The sequence below is a fragment of the Naegleria fowleri genome, assembly GCF_008403515.1.
Source record: "Naegleria fowleri strain ATCC 30894 chromosome Unknown tig16, whole genome shotgun sequence".
NCBI lineage: Eukaryota > Heterolobosea > Eutetramitea > Acrasida > Naegleriidae > Naegleria > Naegleria fowleri.
This window is the reverse complement of record NW_025407948.1, coordinates 96,305-123,564: the sequence shown is the minus strand read 5'-3', so window position 1 is coordinate 123,564 and position 27,260 is coordinate 96,305. Positions and strand designations below refer to the sequence as shown.

The following is a 27,260-nucleotide window of genomic DNA, read 5'->3' as shown; positions in this document are numbered from 1 at the left end:
TCGTTTTTCGACATTTTTGGTCCTTTAACTTTCCGTTTCGCATCCATAAAAATTTACCTCAAGTTCTCTTCTCTCACTTCAATGCATTCTTTGATAGCTCTCTCCGAGGAGTATTATACTCATCCACCCAGTGGACTTGCTGCACATTCATCATCACAAGAGGAATGTATGAGTCCGAACACTCCCTTTTTTACTTATAGCAATCTGTTGAGTCAAAATTTAAAAGAAAGAAATATTCGAGTGAAGGAGATTGTGGCAGGAACCGATCGATTGGTGTTTTTCATTGCGGGTGAGTTTAATATTAAGTTATTTGAAAATGTTGTAATTTGTTGTATTTTCTTGATGATTCTTCACAACAAATATTTGATATTTTTGATTTGATGATGATATTTATTAATAACATTTTCCGGTTCCGATTTTCCGATCGAAATTCAATATTTGATGATTTTGTTGCTCAAAAATTATTGAATTCATAAATGTCCTAAAACTGATCATTGGTGTGATCATGATGACCTATTTCACATATTGTTTCCATTTTTGGACGAATTTGGGTTTGCAGTGGACGGCTCGGTCTACGTGTTGGGCAAGGTGGATAAGTGCACCAATGGTATGACCAAAGATGCTGTCGAAGATTGGAAATTGAAAAATCCAACCAAAGAATTTCTTGACTTTCCACAATGCATTGTCAGAGGAAGTGAAAAACCAATGGAGAAGGTAATCATTGGATTTAAACACACATTATTCCTTGCCAAAGATGGAGAAATATATGGTTGTGGTGACAACGATAGGAAACAAATGAATTTTGAAGGATTTCATATCAGCAGAGCGTTTGGATTAAGAAAAATTGTCATTCCCAATGAACCAACAACCAAATTCAAGTTGGCTTGTTCTGGATGTGATTTTTCAGTGTACATTACCAATGATGGAAGAATGTTTTCAAGGTAAGATTGCATTTGGGTTGAATTTTTTGTTCTATTTTGGAAATTGTACTCATGCACAACTTGTGTGACAATTAATTCACTAATTATTGCACATTTTTTTGCGATCTTTTTAATAATTGCACATTTACTTTTACATGAATAGTGGAGGAAATTACAGTGGGCAATGTGGAATTGGAGTTTATAGAGATGTTGTCATGACAGAAGTTGATTACAAAGCACAGCTTGAACGCCTACACGCCCCATGCACAACAATAACAAATATTAAGGCCACCTATAACACAACCATTTTTATGACTGCTGATCGCAAGTTGTTTGCATTTGGAGACAATTCCTATGGATGTTGTGGATGTGGAGAACAATATCAGCGAGATAACCACAATATTATTCGAGTTGGAATGTCCAGCCCTGAATTTTTAAAGGAAGAAATTGCCGACTTTTCTTGTGGATTGTTTTTTGTGGGAGTAATTACTTGTAGAAATGATGTATATGTACTAGGTTTGTGTTTTTATTAGAATAATTTGCAAGTCAATATCAATTACTTGAATCGTTACTTGTCACTTCATTGTATTCGCAATAACGGCCCTAATTATTTGAATGTTTCGATTGTTTCATTTTGTAAGGTTACAACAATTTTTGTCAAATTTCCTGTAATCATAGGACACAAATTTGCACACCAACAAAGATTACACAATTTAATGGAATTGCTCAATCGATTTCATGTGGAGGCTATCATTCCATTTTACTGACAACCGATATGCGAGTTTTTGGAACAGGCGACACGTCAGATTATGCGTTTTTTAAAATTGGAGCACAATACGATCGTTTCACAGAGATTAATTTGGAACCAATGTTTGGCAAGAAAAAGCATGACAGAAATAAGAAGAAGAAGACCTTTGCTATTAGTGCTGGCATTTCACACTCTGTCGTTTATACCCTCTCTACTTCTCTATCGTTATGTTTTCCTTTTATGAATAGAGTTTTAATAGCAGCAAACCATTTATCAGATGTTGATATTTTATTTTTGAATGAAGATGTGGATATGATCATGTAACAACAAGCTCTTTTCATCTTGAAATCTCAAAGCAATGAAAAAGAGATGGACTACCAAGATCAATTTTCGAGTATTTCGAGAGGAACAGGTGGACATGGAAAAAATTTTCGAACATGAATTAGGATTTTCACCAACTTTACCTTTTTCCCTTACATGGTAATGTCGAGCTCGAATGTTTTTCCAGGTCGAATTGAAGTTGTTGTTTCAATCATGAACTTTTTTCTCACTTCACAAAAATCAACAACTTGTCTCACCTTTTCAACACTCTCAAAAAGCAACACACTCCAAGAATGGAAGGAATCAAAAAGACAGACGATTTCAATGCCCCAAAGAAAATGATGGGAGGTGGCGAGGATCAAAACATTGCTGGAAATCTTGCCAATAACTTGTCAGCCTCTGGTGGTCAATACGTCGATGTGGGCGGAAGAAAAGAAAGTGAAAAATCGAACATTTCTCAAGGAAAAGATCAACTGCGAGTTGGACCTCGTGACCAACCTATTGAACGTACCTCTAACATTTAAATAGATGGATTTCAAACGTTGTGGATGATGAGAATAAAGGAGAGGTATAACAAATAACAACTTGTCTTTGCAAGTGTTCCAAAAGCAGAATTTATAGAAAATAAATATCTATTTAAAGTTGAACCATGCAGCTCCAAACCATAAAAAATATTAATTACAAAATTAATGGAAAAGGACCTGCTGGTGGTGATTTCAAAGGATTTCAAAGGCATCCCTTAATATCATCATCAAATTTTCTCTTTAAAACTATTAAGGTAAACATTAATTCATCATGGTGAGCATTTTAGTGGGAACAAAGGCTCGGAGGGAACACAAGTTCCAATGGTGGAGCCTAAAACTAATTTCTCTGCTAATCATCTCGACCGTAATGATTGTGGTGGGAGGTGTGGTTCTTCCTTCCCTTAAAACGCAAGGCTTATGGAACTTCAAGGTGAATTTAATCGCGGGTTCTCAGAAACAATCATCATCTTTGGAAGAGTTTCCGTCAGTGCTTCAATTGGGTCATCAAGAGATGAAAACTCCCATGATGCACATAATTCCTTCGTTGAATGACTTTTTCGCCCTTTCCACAGACAACAACACCGACAACAACAGCACGGATGATAATCCGTATGCTTCCTATTTTCTGGCAATTAACGCCTCAAAGGTATGTCTGAATTTTTGATCTTTTCATTTTGATTATTTCCATAATGTGCCATATATCTAAAAATAATCATCACTAGAATTGCGAGTTTTCTACTGTTCCAAGCAATCTAAGTTGTTTTTATCTTAACTGGAATGGATCTGGCTGTGACGCTGACAATAGATATTTGCAAATGGTAGAATGTACAGCACTACATGAGGCACAACCAGTTTTTTATATATTTGCAATTATTTTGATTCTAATATTCTTTTACTTGTTAGGAGACACGGCCGAAGCCTATTTTTCTCCCTCTCTGATCAAGATTTCTCAGTACCTAAGGATGTCTTCGAACCTTGCTGGTGTCACATTACTCGCTTTGGGGAATGGTGCGCCCGATTTGAGCTCTATTGTAAGTTTAATTTGAATCTTTGATGTAACGATAAGATTAACTCACTTGGAATCTACAAATATTTTTTATACATTATACATTTACATCACCAAAGATTGTCGGAATGTTTTCGGGAAATGTCGCCTTTGGAGTTGGAGAACCCATTGGGGCTGGAATGTTTGTCACAAGTGTGGTGATGGGCTCTGTTGCTTTATTCTCCAATGTGAAGGGTATTGCCAGAAGACCTTTCTTGCGAGATGCCTTGTTTTATCTTGTGAGTGTGTCTTATACTTTTTTCCTTTATATTGATGGGCGGGTTTACATTTGGGAGGCAATTTTATGTTTAATCATCTATGTGGCTTATGTGGTCACAGTAATCGTTGGACGAGTCATTTACAAACGACTCAAAAAACGAAAAGAAGAGAAACAAAAAGTTCTTCAAAGGACAAAAGGGATAAAGGTCGAACTGAAGGATTCCCTGATCAACAACGTTAACACTAATCAAGATGACGTGAATAAGGAGACATTAATTTCTCCTGTTTCTCAAGAAAATAACAGCTGTGAGATCAGTGCCGCAACACCCTCGACGTCCACTGAGGCAAATGTCACAGCTCGTGATTCATCCTTTGGCCCTGTCATTGAAGAAGAGGGTGAAGAGTCTGACGAAGAGGAATTCGTTGGTTGGACAAAAACAATCGCTCGGGATGTGCAATTCAAAGAAACCACCAGAGCTGATAGCAACAACATGCACAGTCGTTTCTTTATTCCAAAAGCAGGTATTATTGACTACAAGAAAAGGAGCTCAGAAAATCATCAACAACAAAACAATTATGTCATTACTGATTACTTTCATAAGGACAATGAAGAACAATCTTCCCAGTATTATAAAGTGGAAGATCACTCTGGATTTCCCAATGAGAATCCAGAAGAGACTTCCAATCAAGAGCCAGAAGAAGGAAAACTCAAAAGATACCTCAACAAGTTTTTAGATAGCATCGAATGGAACGAAAAGAAATGGTATGAAAAGTTAATGTTTATATTTGTGGAATGGTATTGGGTCTTACTAAGAAATATTACAATTCCCAAGAGTGATGAAACAGAATGGAACAAATGGTTTGCGATGTGTATTCCAATATTTTCACCTCTTGTTCTATTGGTTTGTGCTGGCTATGACAAATTCATATATCTGATCAACAATGCATTTCCAGTGGCAGTTTTACTCATCATGGTTGGATGTATTGTTTCCATCATAATATTCTTCACTTCAAGAAGAAAACAGCCACCCAAGTACATGCCTATTTTCGTGGTGTATGCATTTGTGCTCTGCACTGCTTGGATTTACCTTGTGGCTAACGAACTCTTGTCCTTATTGGAAGCATTAGGAACCATCATTGGAATTCCAAGCTCAGTTCTTGCCATTACAGTTCTGAGTTGGGGAAATAGTTTATCAGACATGATTGCAGATGTTGTGGTTTCCCGACAGGGTTATCCTTCCATGGCTCTTGGTGCCATCTTCGGTGGACCAATGCTGAACCTTCTGATTGGATTGTTTGTGGCATTGACCTTTGCCCCCACACAACTCACCAAATTTTGTTTCAGCTTAGATTCAGATCCAACTGTGAATTTAAGTTTCATTTTCCTTATTGTTTCCTTACTTGCATCTATTATCATTATTCCATTGCTAAAGTTTAGAGCTCCAAAAGCATTTGGTGTGTTCATGTTTTGTCTGTACATTGTGTATTTGGTGATGGCATTGCTTTCTGCCTTGTTCCCACCTGTTCAAAAAGCATTCACGTGGAGAGGAGATGACCGATGTTAACTTGAGAGTGCCACACAAGTGAATGATGACAATTTTCCTTTCTTGTGACAGAAGTCACTCAAAAAAATAAACACTTCCTAATGGATGACATTCACGGAACATTTCTGCTGGAAATTCAAACTATTCCACAAGATGGTGATTAATAAAAACCGAACACCACCAAATATTGATCACAAAATAATAGATCATTGCTAGGAACCACCAATGACCTCCTCACACAACAGCAACCCTTTCTTTCAATTTGACATTCCGGACGAAAAGACAATTGAAATCCATAGTGGTGACCATTATGATGACGACGACACTCACTTACCCTCCATCCTTCTCAGGACCTCACATTCATTCTCCAATCTCCATCATCATTATTCTCAATCCCATCACGATCAACATAATCACCACATCATGACCACCACAACGATGGATTCTCCTCAAAACTCCTCTGTGGTTGGTTTTTTCGAAAAATTCAATCATCTTCTCCACAATGGTCGTGATGATTTATGGAGTGAAAAAGGAGACGACCATCATCATCACAATGACGAAGAGGAGTTCTCGTTTGTCATGACCTTTCTAAGTGCGACGACGACACAACTATCATCCACAAGCACCACACAACAAGCACCACCACCTTTACTATATTCTCATGAGAAGGAAAGATCATTGAATCATGAGCATGTTCAACAAGATTCCATAAAGGAAATGTGGGATCACTCGAGTGGTAGTGTCACGTGTCATTTTTTTGAGGATGGAACAATGTCAAATATTTTGACAACGGTGAGTGATGTCACTCCAAGTGATTTATTGGTGATGCATGATCATGCAGTTTTGAGGAGTAGAAGTGGTACACGTCGACGAGAAGATTTTGAAACATCGAACCGTCCAAGTTTGGAAAAATTAGAGTTACTTAAATTGGGAACATGTGAAATTTTGAGAATTTTTGAATTTTTAATTGGAGATGTCTCTCGAGCAAAAAGTGAAATGAATTCACAATTTTATTGGAATATCATTCAAAGTCATTTACATGGCCACGAATCAGAACATGATGCATTATTGGCCTTATTTAACCTTGTTCCTCCAAAAGAAAGCGTTCTTTCTTTGCGATATTTGTATGAATTGAATAAGAAGAGAAAAATTTTCCATGTCACTAGTGGAGACGAAAAAACCATTTTCGAATTTTGGAAAAATGTCTATGTCCATTTTGAAAAGATTTTATGCGTTTTTAGAAGTTTGATGTTCACAAACATGACTTTGGCGATGGGAAGAATTTCTTGGTATGAAAGAGAACAATTGGCAAACATGCAACGATTGATTGTAGCGCATGAAATGGGAATGGATCAACCGTTGAAAGTTGGAGAAACTTTGGAACCGTTCGATGATCAAGTGGAATTTATTGACAGCCCAAACGATGAATATTTCTCATCACAATATTTAGAGAAGGAATTTTTAACAAAGTTTAAGAGATTAGAATTGACTCCATTCAATGAACAATTCATCATGCAAGGACATGAGGATGGAATGTTTAATTTGGCCATTTTCAAAATGCTTCAATTAAGCTTGAAAATGTTTCGAGATTTTGATTTGGATGTCAAAGATTTGGCGTTACCAAATAATTTCAGAAATTCTCATGTGAGATTTGAAATGGATATTTTTAATACTAGAACAAGAAAACTTGGTTTTTGTATGGATTACAACTCGTCTTTTCAGTTTGAAGTAGAAAAAGATGAACAGGATGAAATTATTAATAATCTTTCCAAATATGTCATTCTCGATCTTCGAGACGTCACAAATTTCTCCAAATATTTAGATTTCATACTTCCTTCTGAAATTCAATTTCTCAATTTTTGCAGTTCCATTCCTTACAATTACGATTTGGGAAATGTCTCCTTTTCGAATGTGAAATATCTCAGAATTAACATTGAGGGACATCATGAATGCGATGTTGGAGATGAAATTGCCGATTATGGAAATCCAGTCTTTGTTGAAGATACCACAAGTATGTTTTTAAGAGAAATGCTCTCCACCAAAAGATTTCCAAATTTAATTCATTTGGTGTTAAGAGGAGCTCAAAGTTTATCCTTTCTCGAAGAAGAATCAGGTTTCGAGGGACAAAGTGTTCTTTCACAGCTCTGGTTTTTAGAGTTATTAATCAATGATGACACAAATGGATTTTATGGAAATTCAAATGGTGTGGAAACTCTACGAAAGATCACTAATCGAATGTCTCAACTGAAACAACTCATTCTTAATGTCAATTTAGATGTCAGACGATCCTCTGGAGTGGATTATGAAAAATTGAAAGAAATTTATGGAATTGGAAATGGTAGATTTACAGTCTCTGTTGGTCGTGTGAGCATTGCTCGATTTTGTAAATATGCTTTTGCTAATGTCTATCAAAAAACAATGCATTGAGAGTTCATTGATTTTTAAAATTGTTGAAATGAGATGTTATTGAATTAAAAAATGTTGGTTGACATTTCGAAAAGGAGAATTCATAGGCGTTCATCATGATGCATGAATTGTGAGAGAATTTTAATGAGAATGTGTCAATCTTCGATAACTTTCCGTATTGAGACATGTCATTCTCATTGTCACCACAACGAATACTACAATGACAAGTCCTACAAAGTATCCAACCGATAAGCCAGTCACAACAGCAACAAAAGTCGTACTCGAAACATTACTCGATGCAATTGCATGAAAAACATAAACTCCTTCATACAAATCAGATGATCCAACCATTTCCTTATTTAGCAATGGAATGCCTGTGAAATTAAATTGTAAATTATTAAGGCAGTCCGTGTTGATTTGATTAAGGTTTCCATCGTTGGAGAGAAAACCATTCATCATTTGCATGGAACAATGAATGTTTGAATTTTTCACTGGAGAGTTGAAAATGGTAGAAGAAGAACTGAAAGGAATGATAAAAAGTTTGTGGTTGAAACCTGACAGTTGTGAGTTCAACTTTTTAGCTGCACTTGATGGAATGAAAGGATCCAAGTCTCCGTGCAGCATCAAGATGGGAAGATCCTTCTTGTTGGAAAACAATGGTACAGTGACACTTGTCAAAGAACCCCATCGACTTGTCACATTAAATACATTAAAATATTTCACAGCCAAACTATTCAACAAGTACGAATGTTCTGCAAATTTAACCAATTCCTCTCCATTCTTCACATCGTCACTCTTCCAAAATTCTCTAAATATTAAATTGTACATTAATGAGTCACTTGTCATGGAAGGTTCATGTTCCATATCAAAATTATTCTTCTTTTTCAATGACTTGTAAAACTGTGCCATTCGATACAAGATATGAACATCCTTCTCACTACTACATCGTTCCAATCGATACAACACTGCAAATACTGCATTTCTCCTCAAAGGATCCAACAAGAAATATCCTAACATTTCATTCATGAGTGAAAATGGAACTTTTGAAGCCAAGAGTCCACAAGGTCCATCCTGATGAGAAGAATTGTCATTTCCATGATCATTGTCATCATCACCTCCTCCGCCTGAACTTGAACTAGTTACAAGTTTTTTCATTTCTTGAAAATCATGATTCAATGATGAATCATTGACATGATAAACTTTTCTAAACACATTTTTCATCCATTCGTAAACATCTTGTCCATTGAATTTGAGTGAACACGTGGAATCGAATTGTGAAAGAGAATTACAAGTTCTGAGAAATGATTTCATGTAATCTTGAATGTAGTGATCGATGGTGTCGAAATGGTAGTCGAGTGGCATGACTTGATCAAAAACAATGCCATTGATGGAATTGAGAACGTTGTTAGTGTCACTTGTCACATTGTTTTCTAAAGTGTAGAGCATTTTTAAAATCCAAATCGTTCCATAACCATTTCCATAGAGAAAGAATTTGTCAAAATATCCTTTCGAGAGAAATGTTGAAATGACCCGTGTTAAATCTCTTGCAGCTGCATCACTTGAATAATCTTTCAAATTTTGCTTTTTTAAATCTTTGAAACAATAAGGCCATTCCTTATTTGAAATTACATATCCATGATCTGAGGAAGGAGCTTCAGATTGTGATTGTAGACATGTTAATCGAGCGGACCGACCCATTCCTCGATGATCGAGCGTATAAACTGTGAAATCCATCTTGTCGGGTTGTTGTTTCAAAAAAGTCAAAATTTGAGACTCCCAATTTGTAAGAGCTTGAGATGAGAATCCAAACAATGAGGGTAACCACCACATGGTTGCCTTCTTTTTGGACGTGTTGCTTTGAATTTTTCTAAATCTCTTGACAAACAATGTTATTTGATTAGAACCATCTGTGACATTTTCCATAAATGGAACGTTGACAGCTGCACACTCTGCTGTGAAATCACTCAAATTGGTGTATTGTTCAAACGATAGAACTGGACATGGAATAAAATCATCATTATCAATAGCACTTTCCACAAGGACATGATTTTCATAAACTTTCAATTCCTTCCTCATCTCAACATTTGCAGTTTCCGATCTGACATTTGGCACATGTCCAATCGCCAGTATCATCCTTGTCATGGCCATCATTACCATCATCATCACCCAAACAGTCATCATCACCCCGACTCGCAACGACAACCTTCGACGTTTCTGTTTCATATTATTTTTTCCTGTAATCTTTCAAACTTCCAATTTCAGAAATTTTCAATGTAATGAAAACTCAGTCAATTCAACACTCAAAATCTCTCTCGATCGACGTCTTTCGACAAAGATTCTCTAGAGAGAGAGGTGTCTTTTAGAAGAAGAGGCAAGAGAATAATTCGCTAGGAGATTTTTTCTTCTTCTTGTTGTTGTGAGAAGAGGCCGGCGGTGATTTTTGTGGGGAATTTGGAAAATCAAGTTGTGTTTGGGTTTCCTAGGAAGAGAGTCTCTCTAAAAAAAGAGACACTTCTCGATTTAAAGATGTGACTCGAGAAGGATGATGAGACCAGGAAGTTCACCCGAACATTTGTTTTTTGATGGTCATGATGGAACCGAACGAATTCTCAATGACTTTTGTTATTTGTGTGACTTGTGTGATCGGAATCACTCTTGAAAGTCTCTTTGGTAGAAGTCTTCATGAAGTAATTTCGTGGATCGCCGAGGGATTCATTCGGATTGGATTGCTCCGGCGTCGACTCTATATTTCTCTGTCTGGAAGGCACATCACAGAATATGGTAGTTGACGAGGTCATTGTTCAATTTTACATCAGCAACAGATTTCAATTCTGATCTCCAATCAAAAGAGTTGGTGGTTTTGTAAGTCATGGCCCTAACTGATTGAAAGAAGTGTCACATTGGGATACTTGCTTGTTTATAACTGCCAAACCATCCACACCTCTTTAATGTATTACTTTTTCATGGACCATGTGGACAAAGAAGAAGCCCAAGAAAGGCGAAATATTGAAATGATGACCTAAGGATGTTCGAGAGAAGGTGACAAACTTTGAATTCAAAGATGATGTTCAAAGAAAATTGTCTTCAGCACTGTTTCCTCTGGACATCATGAAGTAATATGAGGTCATGTTAAGGAGGTATGGATCTCGTAAAGGTCAATTTACAAACAAGGTCTGAACACAAGGTGCAGTGAAAAGAGACCGACACACGTCAAATGTCAAATCATTTAAAAAAAAACCTCCATCTCTCATCAAAACAACAACAACAACAAAATGGCCACCTGGTCTTCCGGTTTATTTGATTTCATCGACGACACCAATTCATGTCTGTATTCCTTTGTGTGTACTCCGTGCGCTTTGGCCTCCGCAAAATCACACGTCGATGGTTCTTATTGGTTTTTCAATTGTTTAATTTCAACTTTAATTCCATGTATTGCATCACCTGCGTATAGACATAGTATTAGAACGAGTTACGGAATCAAGGTATGAACTTTCATGGAAATAATAATAATTGTTGTTTCGAACGATGGATTGAAAAATAATTTTTTGAAAATTGTGGAATGATTGAAATTTTGAAATTTGGCGAAAATTTAAATTTATTGTGAAATCAAAATTGGAATTTGTTGCAAATGGACATTTTGGAATGTGTTCTTTGATCATAATGATGGTGTTCATGAAAATGATTTTATTTGAAATTTTGTAAAATTCACACAAATCACAGGGTTCATTAACTGAAGATTGTGCATCTGGAGCTTTTTGTTCTTGTTGTTCAACAAGCCAATTGTTGAGAGAAGCTCAAGGTAAGTGGCATGTATTCATGATTTTAATTTTTGAAACATTTGAATGGTGATCTGTCACAAATATGCGACAATTATCATCTTTTGAACTCTTTTCTACATTTTTCAGCAAGAGGACCAAGTACTTATTCCATGTTTTAAATTCACGAACGAATAAACAGAAAGAATGTTTTTATATATTTTCGTTTGTTGTTGATATCATAATTATGACATACTCTGCTAAAGGTTTAAACGATGGCGAACCAAGTAATCCACGTGTTGTTCACTGTGAATTTCATCATCAACAACTTTTCCACAGATCGAAACATTGGAAGTTAAGTCCATTATTGAGCTCAATATCTAACTCCTGACAATTTATTAGCAAAGAATTGCACAATCTTAAAGATATCTATTCTCTGACATGTATTTCCTGCATTAGATTTGTCAAAAGATGACGATATGGCTTTGGTTGCTCAATATTTGACTGATGTTCAAAGACGATTTACACCCACAACTGTCGTTTGCTGAGTGTACAAGTGAGTTGAATGCAACAGAGACAAAGTCATTGCATGAGGTAAGAAAAATATTGACTGCGACGCCACCACAACCATTAGATTTGAATGGAACTTACAATGAAAATCCTATTAATCCAGAGATCTCTAAACGGTAAAGAAGACAAAGTAAATCAGAGTGTAAGGTTGGAAATAAAGAATTTTTCCACCCTTTAAGAATCAAACAATGACAAACGTTTTAGACCAATGATGTCCAAAACAGAGGCAATGATGAAAAAGCTCCTTAGCATCAATGGCCATGAAAAATACAGCCATCGGTTCATACATCATTGCTTCATTGCCTTGATTAATGAGGAAGTTTCAAGAACTCAAGAACTCAGAGATCCACAAATTCTTTCAAGTGGGTACTAGAAGAGAGTCTCTTCTTATTGAAAGAACAAAAAAATGCAACAAGACGCATTCAGTGGAGGCCTCGATGGCGGTGGTGGAATTTCATTTATGGATTTGTTTGGAGGCGAGGAATCATCATTGAATTTACAGTTGATGGAAGAAGAAGCAACCAACCACGTGTTGAGATCAACATCATCGGAAGCATCTTTGGAGAAGAAGAAAAACAACCATAATCCAAATAATAACAATTCCATTCCGAAGAGTAATCATCATCTATATCCTCCAACAAAATCGAAAAATGATGTTATCCATAGAAATAATAATAATAATGGAAGCAGTGGAAATGAAATCAACAAGATGAGCAATCATTTATCCAATAATTCTCAATCCAAGCATTCGGAAAAGAAGATGCAAAAGAAAAACGAAAATTTCCAAAATTTAGAAAAAAGCAAGCCTTTGAAGGAGGCAGCCTCGAATCTGAGTATTGTTGATTTATTATTTGGAAATGTAGGATCAAGTACATTGAGTGCTGGGTCGCAAACAAACTCTAATTTCATAGAGGAAGAAAATCTTGCTAAAAGTAAGGAAGCGTCATTTCCACATCAAAGAAAGAGCAATGAAAGAAACATATCGGAACAAACATTACAAAAAAGTCATCAACAATTACATTTGTCTCAGCATTCTCACATGGACACTCAATCATCTTCTTCTGATGAAGATGAGGAGGATGATTCTAGTAATGAAACTCAACTCTTTAAAAGTATCGAACAGAAAAAAGATAAGGTCATCCAAAAATCAAAAACAACCCTTAAAACAAACTCTACTAATTTAAAAACGAGCTCTGCCTCTGCCATCAGTTTAAGAAAATCATCTCTTGCCAAAGAAAAGGATAGAAACACTTCAGTTCCAATGAAGCGAAAATTTGTACAAACTCTTCTCGACAAGACCATGTTTGAAAAATCAACTCTTGCGAGACGAGACCATGAAAACATCCCCAATGTATCTTCTTCCCTCTTTTGCATGTGTTGCAATCAATACATCCCTATAACCTCTACATCAAAGAATCCTTCCAAGAAAACAAAAATTTCCAAAGGTACTCACATTGAATGGAGTGAACATTTAGAGAGTGACACACATAAGGATTTGAAGGAAATATTGAAACGATTTAATGTATTGTGCTTTGAAAGTGGTACATGTAAGACAAGATTTCATCATTTTGTGAATGCTTATTGTTTGATGAATTTTCACAAGGTATATGAATTTGCATGCAATTTTCACAAAAAAATCAAACGGAAACGAGTGATCCCTATTCAGAATGATGAAGATGAAACTAATATGTTGGTCTGCATTTTCATTGATTACATTGTAAATTTTGTGTATCGAAACAATTTTTCTACCGCTCTATCGTTGGACAGACAAATAAGTATGCAAGATTGTGAGAAAAGTGTGAAACGATTTTTTAACAGCATGAGAGAAATGGCCCTAAGTGTATCGTACCTTATTTGGAGAGATTATGGAAATTTTTTCGAGAGTCAAACTAATGAGGATTTTGGAGAAATTCTTTCAGATTTGGTGCATCTAGGATCTGATATTTTAACTCATTTGGCAGAATTTGGAAATTTTAATCCTGAAAATCTCTTTTTGGATGAACCTTTTGATTGTGAGGCGTTAATGCCGTATCATTCAAACTCAGAGGAAGATGAAGAGGAAGATGAAAGCTCGAACGAAGAGGAATGGTCACATGAACAACATGATTTGACAATCCCCAGTAATAATTCATCCATATTGTCTAATGAGGAGAACGAAGATAGTTCCTATCATGATCGCTCACAGTATTATTATCATTCACATCATCCATACTTTTCACTTTTCGTCAAATTGTACATTCAACATTTTTTCATGTTCAAGCCGTTGAGAGTGGTCATACCTGAAGCGGTCGAAGAATTTAAAAACGTGATTGAAAATACTGAACTCTCATGGGAAGAATGGGACAGTTTTATACGATCAAAGAAGAAGCAATTTTTGTCCTCTTGCAAAGATAAAACCTCCGATATCAATAGCGTTCCAGAGACACAAAACTTGATGGATCAAGAAAGCGTCTCTTCTCCCTCACCTCAGTCTCAAAATGTGACAACCCAGAAAAGTATTGAGGAATTGTTGTTTGGCTCCTCCTCTCAAACATTTGAGAGTTTATTTTTCATGCCGACCAATAATAACAAGCCAGCTCCACAAAAAGTTGCAAAACAACAAGGTCAGCCTCGAGAGAAATCAAAAACTCTCGAACTCTCTTCGAATAATGAGGTTCACAACGAAGAGGAAATGTGGGATTTGTTGCTTGAAGAGGAAGCTGGTTGGGTTCAATAAAAGTTTGATTTTGCAGTTCCAAATATTGAAAGTGTTTTTATCGTTTAAAAATCGTGCGTGCAACTCTCAACACAGACGTCACTCACATTCAAAACAAAGTTCATTTAATTTCGTCTACAATTTCCATAATTTACAAAGAAACAGTTTGTCTTGTCTTCATGGTACTAACAAATTCCTTATAGTCCAACTCTCCATCTCCATTCTTGTCATAGATGGCATACACCAAATCGACAACCTTATCAGAGACCTTAATTTTTGCGACACGTTCCAAAGCGCTCTTAAAGTCTTCCTTTTTCATACCTTTTCGACTTGCTGTATATAATTGGATCATGAGAGCAATATCATCCATATTTCTAGCCATGTCATTGAATGCCTTAAATGTTTCATAGTTAATTCTTCCAGTAGGAGCGAAAAATCCTCTAGTTTTAAGTAAATTCAATTGTCTCTTGAAATCGTTGATTTGTAACGAATTGTAATGAACGCTCTTGGTCATGAGCTCAGAAAATGCTTCGACAGATATTAAACCATTTCCTTCCACGTCGTACTGTAAAAATTCTTGTCTCAAAAGAGCATTCTTACATTGACGAATAAATTTGTTGAAATCATCAAATGATAATTTCTGATCTAATTCGGGTCCAAACAAACGAGTCATCAATCCGTTATTCTTCCAATCAATTTCATCAATATCGCCCTTTCTTATCTTTTGGTCTGTTCTCAATCGATTGGCTCGTACAATTTCCTTGAACTCCTCAGCCTCAATCTTTCCAGATCCATCCAAATCAAAGCATTGGAAAGCAATCTTTAATTGGCGTTCAGAACTGGTCATGAAAGTCATGAAAAGAACATATTCATCAAAATTAATTAATCCATTCTTGTCTGCATCTGCATACTCAAACATCATCTTTAATTGTGGGTCTTCAGCTCTCTTCTTATCCACCAATAATTTACCATCTCTTCTAGGTAATGCCACCCAATTTGGAATGTTTGGTCGCGAGGTGAGCAATGAATTAATAAATGCTTCAATGGACATCATCTTTTCAGTCTTTCCAGTTGTTGGATTTGTTATTGTGGTATCTGCGTATTCTTCAAACAATTCAGCAAGGCTCTTTGACTTTTTAGAAACTTTCTCAAGACCGGATTCAAGGACTTTCTTTTCTCCACTCAATGCATCAGAAAAATAATATCCCAATCCGAAACCAATCATGAGTCCAAACAAGCCGGTCATCCAAGGAAGACCCTTCTTGGTAGAATTTCCTGAGAGTCTGCGAATTTCCTCTGGTGATGTTTCAGTATAGGAATATTTGTAAAATCGGTATTGTTGTTGTTGTTGTTGGAATGAAACTCGATCCACTGATGATGGTGGATTTGTTCTCATTGTTGTCGTCATCATCATCATGTTTAAAATATTGCTGTTATTTTGATGATGATGATGAATATTCTGGCCAGAGCTCTTGATGAGCGAATTGAAACTCGCAATGAGTGTTGATCTCGCTGAGGATGCTTTGAACATTTTTTTTGTTTGCTCTGCTCCTCGAATGTTTCATGTTGTCATCATGGGCGATCTTTCGAGAATGATCAAAAGACAACGAGCTCTTGTTCTTTGACAAGAAATTAACTTGAGGTCATGTTTATTGCTGTTGTCATACATGATGATAGACAACCCATTGAGGTTGGTGTGGGCACAACTTTACTCAGCTCCAATGAAAAGATCAGAAATCTGGTACTCCATGGCAATCTTTTGATTCTTTTTCAGAGAATCAACCAAAGCAAGGAATGGGTTTTGAGATTGGAGAGTCTCAGTTGTGGCTTGTGAAATTTGTCCACCATTCTCAGCAGCTTCAACAGCAGCAGTCTTTTGAGCATTGACTTTCTGAAGATATCTCACACCCAAACGAATGGAGAAAATACCAGAGAAGAAGAACAAGGCAATGGCAATTCCATATCCTTGCAAACTAAGAAAGGAAGTCTTGGAGGCAACAATGGCCATCACAAAACATGTAAAGTTGAGAATCAAGTTGAGCAACATGAGAATAGGAGACTTCAACAACATGGAGACAATTTCAATAGCGAGCATGATCCAAAACACAACATGGAGATGAGCTGGAACGTAAGCGCCTGAGAAACTCAATGCAAGAATACAAATAACTTCAAAGAAGAGAGTCAAACACAACAAATTGAACAAGGAACCGATGAGAGCAGTTGGAGAACGAGCTCTCTTCTTCAACTTTTCCCACATTTGTCTCGCAATGGATCGTCCTGCGAGTCTCAATGTAGAATCCTCGGTACTGGCCTGAGCAACACCACCGTTCTCAGTTGTTGTCGAGGTGATGGTAACTATTTGTGGTTGCTGTTGTGTTTGTTGTGATTGTACAAATTGTGGTTGAATTTGATTTGTTGTTGCTCCAACATATTGAACAGGTGGAAGAGGTTGATTTGGAGTTTGTTGTTGTTGAGTGTACAATGTGGATCCTCCTTGCAATGTTGGATACACTTGTTGTTGATGAGGAAGCACTGGTAATTGTACCATATTGTTGTTTCCACCACCACCCTGAGTGGTTGCGGCCTGGAGCGTTGGGTATCCGGTCATGACGTTGGGATTCATCATCGCGATGTTACTTGTATTATTTTGGGTATTGTTTAAAATTCGGTTGGCATAGGGATGCGGAGGAAGTTGAGGTTGTTGATTGGGATCAGTAGTAAGAGCCATCGATGGATATTGTTGTTGTTGGAATGGACAGATAAATTGGTGTCTCTCTTAGGTGTTGTTGCTGTAAATTTTTTGTGTTCTAGAAGCTGGTGATGTTAGATTCTATTTGTGTTCTTTTTATAGTTGGAAATAAATTGTCATGATACAGCAGTTCCTTTGGTTGAAGAGAGCATTGGAAGGATGGGTCGTCTATTTCGTTGAGAAATACCAGAAGGATCGTTCATACATGATGATGATCCTCATCGCAAGAATTATTTTAACTCATCATAAAAAAAATTGTGTTTTCTTCTTTAACAATTACGGTTACAGAACCACATTAGCAACAACGAAATATTTTTAAGCTGACGTCATTGGTGTGTTAGAATCCTAATATAAAGATACATACTACTCTATTTTCGTACACATTTGAACACCAACCTTCGAATCATCATACTCGGATTTGGAACATTTTAAAAGTTTACATTTGCATTTGACTATTTTACACATAGACTGATTATTATTCATTGAAAGAACTTTTTCGAAATTTTATTTATATAATGATCGGAAAGAGCAACAATGATGAATATAAAACGAAAATAAGCGTAAATTTGGTGGAAGGACATGAATTTATCACCAAAACGATGGAGATTACAATTACAAAGGACGATGAGGGAAACATTATACCCGTTCCTAATTTCTTTACATGTTGCCGAAAAGGAGATGTTGAAACGTTGAGGGCTCTTATTTCAGGATTCAAAGCAGGCACTCTTTCATTGGAAAATCTCTTGGTTCATCAAGAAGATGGCTCTTCAACAACGAACACTTCATCATTCCTCTCTAAAATTGCCTCATTCTTTTATGGCGGAAAAGCAAGTGATGCATCGGGAACTACCAACAGTGCATCCATATTTCTAACACCTCACGGAAAGAACAGATGCTTTCATCGATCTCCTCTTCACTACGCTTGTAGATTTGGTCACTTAGCTTGCGTAAAGCTTCTCCTCGATGAAATACCGCATTTACAATTATCGGGTATGTTGTCAAATTGATAATAATATCAAATTGAGTGGAACACAATTTTTACTGTATGTGGGAATTACACCTCTTGTTGATGACATGAATGCATATTTCTCTCTACTCCATGAAATTATAACTCCTAATTGCAACAATGTTCGACATGCTGAAATAATCACTCACACGATCTTTGAAAAATATGTGAAAATCAAAATCACTATGTTCTTTCACATTCCAATGAATATAATCTCTGTGTTCAGGTGAAACAACAGCAAAATGGACCATATTGCACGAGTGTGCCAGATTCGGGCACACTAGCGTACTCGCATATCTTTTTACGAACCCAAGATGTGAGGAAATTTTGCGAGCCATGTGCTCCAAAACAACAAAATTCGGCAGTACTCCTCTTCATTTATGTTGCAAGTATGGTCACACTGAAACAGCTCAATACTTGACAGGCCAATTCATTCCCTATGATAGGGTTAATGTTTCACGAAATCAAAATTTTCTCCATGTTGCCATTGAAGAAAAGATGTCGACCTTTGTGGTAGATTTTCTATCAAAATTTATTCCAACAAGTACCTCGAATCAACTCAGTAGAAAGATCATCGTGAGCATTGTAGAACTGATATGCTCCAAAGACAGTTTTAAAACCACTAGCTTGCACTACGCTTCTGTGAGGCCTTCCGATCAAATGTATGAGGCATTATTGAGGGCCATTACTATTTTGCACGAGTATATGGAGAATGCAGGAATTGTGAGAAGTCTTGTGAGTCCTGATGTTGCTGGAAACACTGTACTTCACTATGCTATGGGTGGTAATTCACTTAAATGTGCTCTTCTCGTTTATCACTATTATCTTTTGAGTATTCATAGAAGCAATCCAAATAGTATTGTGAACACTACAAGTTTTCAGAAACCAACGAATCAGGAACTTCTTCTCTCGAATAACAACCCCATGAATATGCAAAGTGGAACAATGAAACACTCGCCAATCTTCCTTGCATGTAAATATGACCATCCCTCTCTTTTGGAGACATTTCTACTCTTCTACAAGGATGAACATTTTGAACCAAATCAAGAAAACCAAAAGCACATCAAAATACTCTACGAAAATTCTCCATCCCTTAACACGACATCTCTCTATGATTTCCTCAGAATTAAATCAAAGGAGGAATTTATTTTTGTGGTTCAGTCATGGAAACAAATCAAGGTGACTGAAATTTATGACCGAACAGGCCACACACCTGCGAGAACAATTACTCTGGATTATAGTGATGAAGAATTGCACGACATTTTCGAAAAATTCAACTCGTGGAAAATGAATTGAGTGTGTTGTTGCTAGCCTCTGTTTTATTGTAAAGTCTCGAAAAAATATTGTTGTTTCTCTGTATCAACACAAAAAATGTCCAGAGAGATTCGCCCTACCGACTTTGATAACAAGTTTCTTCATCAAATCAAGTTGAAGGATTTACCAAAATTCCTCATTCAACATGCAAATTGGAACGGAGTCTTCAGAATTAATGCTTTCCTCACAAGACACATTCCTCCAATGCTCTACAACCCAACCAGATGGCGTTTACCTTTACTTTTCGTTGTGTTCCTCGGCTGGCCTGGTATCTATAGAGCCAACACTAGCGCTAATAGAACAAGTGAAGCTCTCATCAATGCTAGATTCGGAGACGAAATTAATAATATGACTGATTATCAAAAGAATTACATCAAGACTCGTGTTTTGAAGATTATGGCAGAAAACAGATAAATTCAAATGTAAATTTCTTCATCTACAACAACAACAACACCAACATCTTTAATATCATTATTATTATTACCACCATCTCGGATTCAATGAGTCGTGGCCACATCATCGACCTCATTGTATGACTTTTAAATGATAGAGTGTTTCAATTTTCGGTATTCTTTCTCTTAAAATAAATAATTACACAGGCAAGGGTTTGTAGAAAGCCTTGAATCTCATAGTATGAATCTCCGAGCATGGTTTTCGTGGTCTTCAACTTGTTCAAATCCTCAAATCGACGACACCCTAGTCGCGCGATTTGACTCATGACCCTTTGACTCAATCAAAAAAAATGTTTCGGGCAACTAAAACGTAGGTGTTCATTCACTTCGAGACCATGTTCAGCATTTCATTGTGTTCCCATGTGTGGATAACATTTTGATGGACACTTTTTGCCAAATACCTTCCGTCATCATCACCCAAATGGATGACACCAAACATCCGCTTGATCCTTTTCAAACAAACAACCCAGCTGCAGCGGAAGTCAAATCTTAAAAAAAAATCAAAAGATCTTGTCGAGACATCATTCCCGAGCACTCACACGTTCTTCATCATCCTTTCAAAAAAGAATCCATCCACAACACTACTGGGGTGCTAGCACGACTCAATTTAATCTTTCCTTTGGCCGATCAATTGACCACCATTGCTACTCCGATTTAGTAACAAGCCTTTCATCAAGACAATCCCAACAACAACAACAACGAAATATTTCAACCTTTGTATTTAAAGAAGAAGACGACGAAGAAATGTCAGAACTTTACAAGAGAAATGATTTGGTATTTAATTTAACTGCCGAGCAAATTGAGAAGGAAACAACAGCCTTGATCGAGAAATCAAAGGCTGTCCATGATGCAGTTGCCAATCTTCCAGAATCGGAACGAACCTTTGAAAGCGTCATTTTGCCCATTGCCTATGACGAGGCTTACTGCTCCATTCAGGAGAATAACCTTACCTTCCCAAGTTATGTAAGTCCAAACAAGGAAGTCAGAGATGCTGGATCCAATGCTGAAGAAAGACTCTCTGAATTCACCATTGAAGTTTTGATGCGTGAAGATGTTTACAGAGCTGTAAAATATGTTCATGAAAAGATGCAAAAGGAATTGGACAAGTACGACGAAGAGGATAAGAGATTGGTGAAAAGAATTTTGAGAGATTATGAACGCAACGGTTTGGGTCTTCCTGAAGAAAAGAGATCCAAAGTGAAGGAACTCAAGAATACCCTTTCGAAACTTTGTATTCAATTCACAAAGAATATTGCTGAAGATAAGACAGTTCTCACATTCACAAAGGAAGAATTGAGTGGAGTACCAGAAGATGTCATCAACAACTACAAGACCTCTGAAGAGGATCCAAATAAGAGAGTTGTCACACTCAAATATCCTGATGCCATGCCAATCATGAAATACTGTAAAGTTGAGGAAACTAGACGTAAGCTCGAAATTGCAAGAGCTTCTCAATGTCAGGAAATTAACGTACCACTTTTCGAGCAAGCTGTTAAAATCAGACAACAAATTGCAGAGCTCATGGGATACAAGACTCACGCAGATTATGTTTTAGAGGTAAACATGGCCACTCCAGACGAGGTTCTCACATTCCTTAACAATCTTAAGGAAAAACTCATCCCTGGAGGAAAACAAGAATTGCAAACTTTGAAAGAGATGAAAGGTTCAGAAGTCTATTCATGGGACTATCTCTACTTGTTGACCAAGTTGAAGGAAGAGAAATACAATGTTGATGACAACTTGATCAAGGAATATTTCCCTCTTGATGTGACATTGAATGGATTATTGTCCATCGCGCAAGAAACATTCTCTCTTCGTTTCGAAGAGGTCAAAGACACACCTGTGTGGTATGAAGATGTGAAACTGTATGCTGTTTTCGATAAGGAAACCGATGCTTTCTTGGGACAATGGTACATTGATAGCTTCCCACGTGAAGGAAAGTATTCTCACTTTGCTGCCTTTCCATTGAGTCCTCACTTTTATGATGAACACAAGAAGGAACACTATCCTGTTTCTGCAATGGTGTGCAATTTCACCAAGCCATCTGCTGAGACTGGTGTCTCGTTGTTAAAACACGATGAGGTGATTACCTTACTTCACGAATTTGGACACTTGTGTCACGGATTCTTATCGAGAACAAAATATGCACGATTCAGTGGTACCCGTGTAGAGAGAGACTTTGTTGAAATGCCTTCTCAATTCTGGGAGAACTTTGGATGGGAAAAGGAGGGTTTAAAGAAACTCAGCTCTCACTACAAGACAAAGGAGCCATTACCTGATGATTTGATTGAAAAGATGATTGCAGCCAAGAATGTCGGTGTTGCCTTGTTCAATCTTCGCCAATTGTTCTTTGGTATCTTTGATATGACTTGTCACACTCTCTCCACTTCAGAAGAAGCTGAAAAATTGAACAGTGGTGAACTCTGGAGAAAATTAAGACGTGAAGTGACCTTATTGGATGCTCCTGAAGGTACCAATGGAGCTGGTAGCTTTGGACACTTGATGGGAGGTTATGACTCTGGATATTATGGTTATTTGTATAGTGAAGTCTTCTCAACGGATATGTTCAGTGTGTTCAAAAAGACTGGAATCTTCAATCCTGAAACTGGAAAGAAATTGAGACGAGTTGTTTTGGAGAGAGGAGGATCCAAAGATGGTGGAGACATGTTGAGAGAATTTTTGGGACGAGAACCTTCACAAGACGCCTTCTTGGAAGATATTGGTTTGTTGAAACGTTAGAGAAACAATAAATGTGCGTGCCTCCCTTTAAATAAATTGAATAATTGGTTTTAACTCCTCTTCGAAATTTTAATCTATCGCCACGACCTAAGTATTCTGTAAATCATTAATGATTAAATGAATTGTGATTAATCTTACGCAATCTCATGCACTGTTCGATGACTAGTGATTTCGAAAAGCGACAGAGTATGTCATAGTTAAAAAGGGAAAATGTGAAAGAAAACATTTCATCAAGTGTCATTAAATCAATGTTAGTATGTATTTTTAGTAGAAGGTTACAGATATTTGTTCGTGTATTCCTTCCAAAATTGCATTTACAGATAATCACAATGTCTGAACGTTAATACATGAAAATTCAAAAACAATTTAGAGAGAGAGGAATTTGATTAGTAATTCTTTCAACCAGTTGATGGCTCCTACAGGAACAAACCTGATAAAGAACAAACTGTGAATCAACTTGATGGTGATTTTCGTCCATATTAAAGGTTTCACTTGTTCAACTTTCCGATTTTGGCCAAATTTTGAATTTGATGTTGTAATTGTTGTTGATTGAACTGTAATCGATTGACATACGAAAAAACTCCAATCGACAATCCCAATGCTGAAAGCGTGGTAATAGGATGTGCTCTCGAATGATACAGTATTGGTTTACAAACTCCAAAATAGGTCCACCCCAAAACATATTCAATGGCATTGCAAGTGGTTTGATGAATTTGTTTGAGAGTTTTCTTTGTGAAATATTTACACTTGTCCATGAAGGATAAGAAATTCCAATTCTTCTTCTTTCGAGGAGTGAATAACAAAGATTTTCTTTCCATTCCGACAACACTCACTTGAATCATGTCTGCCAATGATTTAAGTCCTGAAGCAAATAATAGACTCGAGCTTAATGAACATGCAATTAATTTCACAAGTGGATCTAAGGATGATTGAATGGAAAGAGCTTCCACATTGGGAGACCAAAAATCATAACAGAGTTTGAATCCAAAATAAAAGCAAATGGAGGAAATTAATAGACTATATCCCATTCGGTAGATCCAGTTTGCAAAGGATCTCGAAGTAATTCTTTCAATAATTAAAGAAATTCCTTTTAAGGCGCATAGAGAAGCAGCCAATGCACTCAATGAATCCTTATAGTTTGGTAAATGATTGAGAAATGCTCTGAAAAGGTCTCCCTTATCATTCCAATGAATGAATGAACTCAAGTCAGCTCTATAAATTGAAACATCATGCTTGGTAATACTAATTCCAGAGAAAAACAATGCCAATGCGCCAATAAGAGATGTCGATGACTCCAAAACTCCTTTAAAACCTTCGACACCAAAAACATGTCCAAACAGTGTCACTCCGCTACTTATGGATAAAAGACCAAGTGAATTAATTGCTGTGGAAATTAATTCAGAAAATACATTACTATCTCGAATGCTATGAATTGGAAGTGTTGGATATGAAAACTGAACAGCTTTGACACCATAGTACATGAGACCTGAACTAAGTAGGAAGGACCCAAAATGTGTCGATGTAATGTACTGGATCACACTTTGTGCTGTTCTTTCATTCATACCTGAATGTTTTTGAATAGCTTCAATACCAAAAAGTGTCACAAACGAAGATATCACTGTTTGAAAAGTGTTGGCAACGAGAGAATGATCCTCACAAAAACTCTTGCTCAATACGGGGATGAGTTCATAAAAACGATTGGTTTCCATGGTTAAAAAACCAAAACCTGAAATAATGCCCAATATTCCCAATATTAATAGACAGTAGTAATAGAGCTTGGAGAGAATATTTGAGAGAGCAGGGTCGTTTAAATAATATCCAGTACTCCTCAAGCCGAGAATGATTAAACTACAAATTGGTATTAGTTTTGTTCCATTCTGTAAAAATATTTCAATAATGTGAGGATTGCTAATCTCAATCTTGTTCATTAAAAAAAAAGCACTGGTAAAGTAAAAGCATGCCTTAATGAGTTCCAAGTTGTGAGCGAGTCCAAAGTTGTTAATTTCGACTTTCCACAACTTCTTTTTATGCAGTGCAATGTCATCAACGAGTAACAGTAGAACACAGAGTGCAGCGTGACCTTTCACAAGCACTGAGATGGTTTCCAAATCTGTCAAATTTCCAATATCAAAATTAACAGTTCTCAATGATATATACAAATCCTCAATTAGTAAATAAATAGTTGCTCCTCCAAGTGGAAATGCTGTGTAAATGGCAGCATTGGATGTTAAGTGGTAGAGTGCACTTTGTGACAAGTTATATTTTTCAAATATTGAAAATAATCCAATACTACCAATAATTCCTCCAAATACAGTAAGAATTTTATGATCTCCAATAAATGTTCCTTTACGAGTACTTGCAAGAAAAATTTCAATTAGTTGCTTTAAAGTAGAGTGACAATGATGATTTAAATAATTATTTCGATCAATATCTATCACGCCTGAGGATGATGGTGACGATAAATTTTGTGGTAGAGTAGTCATCTTTTGTGAGCCATTCACACCATCACAATGAGGAGAAGGATTATTTACAACTCGAGTAATCGTATCAGAATTCTTAGATTCCGAATTTAAATTTGTAAAAGTTGTGAATGATGAACGTTCTTGATCCTTGTTCAAAAGAAAATCACTGAAAGTGTCTTGTCTTGAAAAATGATCTTCTTCCTCCAATAATCCATGATGATCCGTTGATGGATTTCCTTCCTGTTGTGTAGAAGGTTTGATAATAAAATGTTCCGAAACAAAAGATGATGAATGGTCATCATGGGGATGCCGAGAAGAATGATTCAGGAGGGAAGAGACCCCAGATGAGGAAGTATTTACTGTTGTTGATGAATTGGAAGATGGAAAGGATTGAAATTTCTCATGACCATTGGTTGTTGTTGTTGATGGTGGTGATGGTGGTCGTGGTGAATCATGTGAATGGTGGTGGTGGTCATGATCATCTTGATTGGTTGCCATTTTTTAAAGTGTTGTTGAGAAAAGGCCTTTATTCAATCATTTTCAAACTCAGACTCTTTGAAAGATTTTCAATGATAGACAATTAAAGGCGCATACAACCAATCATGTTCAGAACATGAACTGTTCAAAGTTTGTCTTTGAAACCAATTCTTATGAAAGGTTATTGCAACAGGAGGAAACGAAGTTCAAAAATTTGAATGAACAAAAAAATTTCATAATTTCATTCACAACGATCGCATCACCATGCCTGCCTCAACAACAACACCCTCTCTCAAAGACAAACTCCGTGAATTGAAACAAAAACAACAAACACTCCAAATTAAAGAACAAGAATATAAAGACCAGAAGGAACAAGAAGAAATTAAAAAGGATGTCATGATGGCTTTTGATGATTCATCCGATGATGATGAGGAGGAAGAAGAAGATTTGGAAACAAATATTGTTGCTACTACTACTACTGATGCTACCTCAAATGATCATGATGAGTCTACCACAACTGATAAAGTTCCTCACTTTCAAGCAAAGAAAGAAGAAGCCGTGAATCGAATTGCAGCAATTTTTGAAAACTTGAAACAAAGTCGTCTCTCATCATCCTCCGATTCCAATAAGCAATCCTCTTCAAATAGCAATGATATCGTTGATTTTTCAAATACCAATCGAACATTTGTGATTAAGAGGCTTCCTCATGGTTTTTATGAAGAGGAAATTACGAAATTCTTCTCTCAGGTCGGAACGGTTCTTAATGTCAGAATTCCAAGAAGTAAGAAAACAGGTCAACCCCTTTTTAAAGCCTACGTTCAAATGGAAGATCCAGAAATTGCTCAAATGATTGTTGAAACATTTGATTATTATTTACTGAATGATCGAGTGATTCGCGTCTCCATGTTGGATGGTGATAATCCAGTGGCGAGACAAAAGCAAATTTTCAAATTTAAAAAGGAGGATCATACGAGTGCATTGTTGGCAAATGGAGAAGCTGCCAAGTTGAAGAAACAACAAAAATTGTTTAGTGGATTTGCTCGAAGTGATGCTTCCAAGATTGTAAAGAAATCAAAGAAGAATAAGAAGGATTATTTGAGGAAAATACGAAACAAGTTGCAAAAGAAGATCAATGAGAGTGTTTCATCGAAATAATAAAATCATATAATTTAGAGTAGGTTGAGTGTGTTTCTTCTGTACAGAGTCACAACAATGTGAGAGGTGCAAGCTCAATGTGACATCATTGTGTTTTGCATTTTGAATGATTTGAGAGAATTGAAGATGTGTGTTTAAATTCGATGAGTCATGTACACA

General features: G+C 36.6%; 14 protein-coding genes across 14 annotated transcripts; 10 read left to right on the top strand and 4 right to left on the bottom strand.

Annotated features, from left to right (window-relative positions):
- Positions 1-81: 81 nt before the first annotated feature.
- Positions 82-1,992, top strand: FDP41_012689 (uncharacterized protein; the record flags this gene model as incomplete). Its single annotated transcript, XM_044703235.1, has 4 exons — positions 82-289; positions 560-941; positions 1,084-1,436; positions 1,562-1,992. 4 exons carry the CDS (start codon positions 82-84, stop codon positions 1,990-1,992), a joined length of 1,374 nt encoding a protein of 457 aa, XP_044565614.1.
- A 290-nt stretch (positions 1,993-2,282) lies between these two features.
- FDP41_012688 (uncharacterized protein) lies at positions 2,283-2,513 on the top strand (the record flags this gene model as incomplete). Its single annotated transcript, XM_044703234.1, has 1 exon — positions 2,283-2,513. One exon carries the CDS (start codon positions 2,283-2,285, stop codon positions 2,511-2,513), a length of 231 nt encoding a protein of 76 aa, XP_044565613.1.
- Positions 2,514-2,784: 271 nt separating this feature from the next.
- Positions 2,785-5,342, top strand: FDP41_012687 (uncharacterized protein; the record flags this gene model as incomplete). The annotated part of the gene is made up of 3 exons (XM_044703233.1): positions 2,785-3,159; positions 3,236-3,544; positions 3,639-5,342. 3 exons carry the CDS (start codon positions 2,785-2,787, stop codon positions 5,340-5,342), a joined length of 2,388 nt encoding a protein of 795 aa, XP_044565612.1.
- A 417-nt stretch (positions 5,343-5,759) lies between these two features.
- FDP41_012686 (uncharacterized protein) lies at positions 5,760-7,748 on the top strand (the record flags this gene model as incomplete). Its single annotated transcript, XM_044703232.1, has 1 exon — positions 5,760-7,748. One exon carries the CDS (start codon positions 5,760-5,762, stop codon positions 7,746-7,748), a length of 1,989 nt encoding a protein of 662 aa, XP_044565611.1.
- A 120-nt stretch (positions 7,749-7,868) lies between these two features.
- FDP41_012685 (uncharacterized protein) lies at positions 7,869-9,869 on the bottom strand (the record flags this gene model as incomplete). Its single annotated transcript, XM_044703231.1, has 1 exon — positions 7,869-9,869. One exon carries the CDS (start codon positions 9,867-9,869, stop codon positions 7,869-7,871), a length of 2,001 nt encoding a protein of 666 aa, XP_044565610.1.
- Positions 9,870-10,999: 1,130 nt separating this feature from the next.
- Positions 11,000-11,664, top strand: FDP41_012684 (uncharacterized protein; the record flags this gene model as incomplete). Its single annotated transcript, XM_044703230.1, has 3 exons — positions 11,000-11,209; positions 11,448-11,526; positions 11,633-11,664. The coding sequence occupies 3 exons, from the start codon at positions 11,000-11,002 to the stop codon at positions 11,662-11,664; spliced, it is 321 nt and encodes a 106-aa protein (XP_044565609.1).
- Positions 11,665-12,458: 794 nt separating this feature from the next.
- On the top strand, positions 12,459-14,768 carry FDP41_012683 (uncharacterized protein; the record flags this gene model as incomplete). Its single annotated transcript, XM_044703229.1, has 1 exon — positions 12,459-14,768. The coding sequence occupies one exon, from the start codon at positions 12,459-12,461 to the stop codon at positions 14,766-14,768; it is 2,310 nt and encodes a 769-aa protein (XP_044565608.1).
- Positions 14,769-14,898: 130 nt separating this feature from the next.
- On the bottom strand, positions 14,899-16,278 carry FDP41_012682 (uncharacterized protein; the record flags this gene model as incomplete). The annotated part of the gene is made up of 1 exon (XM_044703228.1): positions 14,899-16,278. The coding sequence occupies one exon, from the start codon at positions 16,276-16,278 to the stop codon at positions 14,899-14,901; it is 1,380 nt and encodes a 459-aa protein (XP_044565607.1).
- Positions 16,279-16,455: 177 nt separating this feature from the next.
- On the bottom strand, positions 16,456-17,475 carry FDP41_012681 (uncharacterized protein; the record flags this gene model as incomplete). The annotated part of the gene is made up of 1 exon (XM_044703227.1): positions 16,456-17,475. The coding sequence occupies one exon, from the start codon at positions 17,473-17,475 to the stop codon at positions 16,456-16,458; it is 1,020 nt and encodes a 339-aa protein (XP_044565606.1).
- Positions 17,476-18,095: 620 nt separating this feature from the next.
- On the top strand, positions 18,096-19,798 carry FDP41_012680 (uncharacterized protein; the record flags this gene model as incomplete). Its single annotated transcript, XM_044703226.1, has 2 exons — positions 18,096-18,486; positions 18,729-19,798. The coding sequence occupies 2 exons, from the start codon at positions 18,096-18,098 to the stop codon at positions 19,796-19,798; spliced, it is 1,461 nt and encodes a 486-aa protein (XP_044565605.1).
- A 75-nt stretch (positions 19,799-19,873) lies between these two features.
- FDP41_012679 (uncharacterized protein) lies at positions 19,874-20,230 on the top strand (the record flags this gene model as incomplete). Its single annotated transcript, XM_044703224.1, has 1 exon — positions 19,874-20,230. One exon carries the CDS (start codon positions 19,874-19,876, stop codon positions 20,228-20,230), a length of 357 nt encoding a protein of 118 aa, XP_044565604.1.
- Positions 20,231-20,558: 328 nt separating this feature from the next.
- Positions 20,559-23,007, top strand: FDP41_012678 (uncharacterized protein; the record flags this gene model as incomplete). Its single annotated transcript, XM_044703223.1, has 2 exons — positions 20,559-20,578; positions 20,739-23,007. The coding sequence occupies 2 exons, from the start codon at positions 20,559-20,561 to the stop codon at positions 23,005-23,007; spliced, it is 2,289 nt and encodes a 762-aa protein (XP_044565603.1).
- Positions 23,008-23,495: 488 nt separating this feature from the next.
- FDP41_012677 (uncharacterized protein) lies at positions 23,496-25,967 on the bottom strand (the record flags this gene model as incomplete). The annotated part of the gene is made up of 1 exon (XM_044703222.1): positions 23,496-25,967. The coding sequence occupies one exon, from the start codon at positions 25,965-25,967 to the stop codon at positions 23,496-23,498; it is 2,472 nt and encodes an 823-aa protein (XP_044565602.1).
- Positions 25,968-26,210: 243 nt separating this feature from the next.
- Positions 26,211-27,101, top strand: FDP41_012676 (uncharacterized protein; the record flags this gene model as incomplete). The annotated part of the gene is made up of 1 exon (XM_044703221.1): positions 26,211-27,101. One exon carries the CDS (start codon positions 26,211-26,213, stop codon positions 27,099-27,101), a length of 891 nt encoding a protein of 296 aa, XP_044565601.1.
- Between the last annotated feature and the right edge of the window lie 159 nt (positions 27,102-27,260).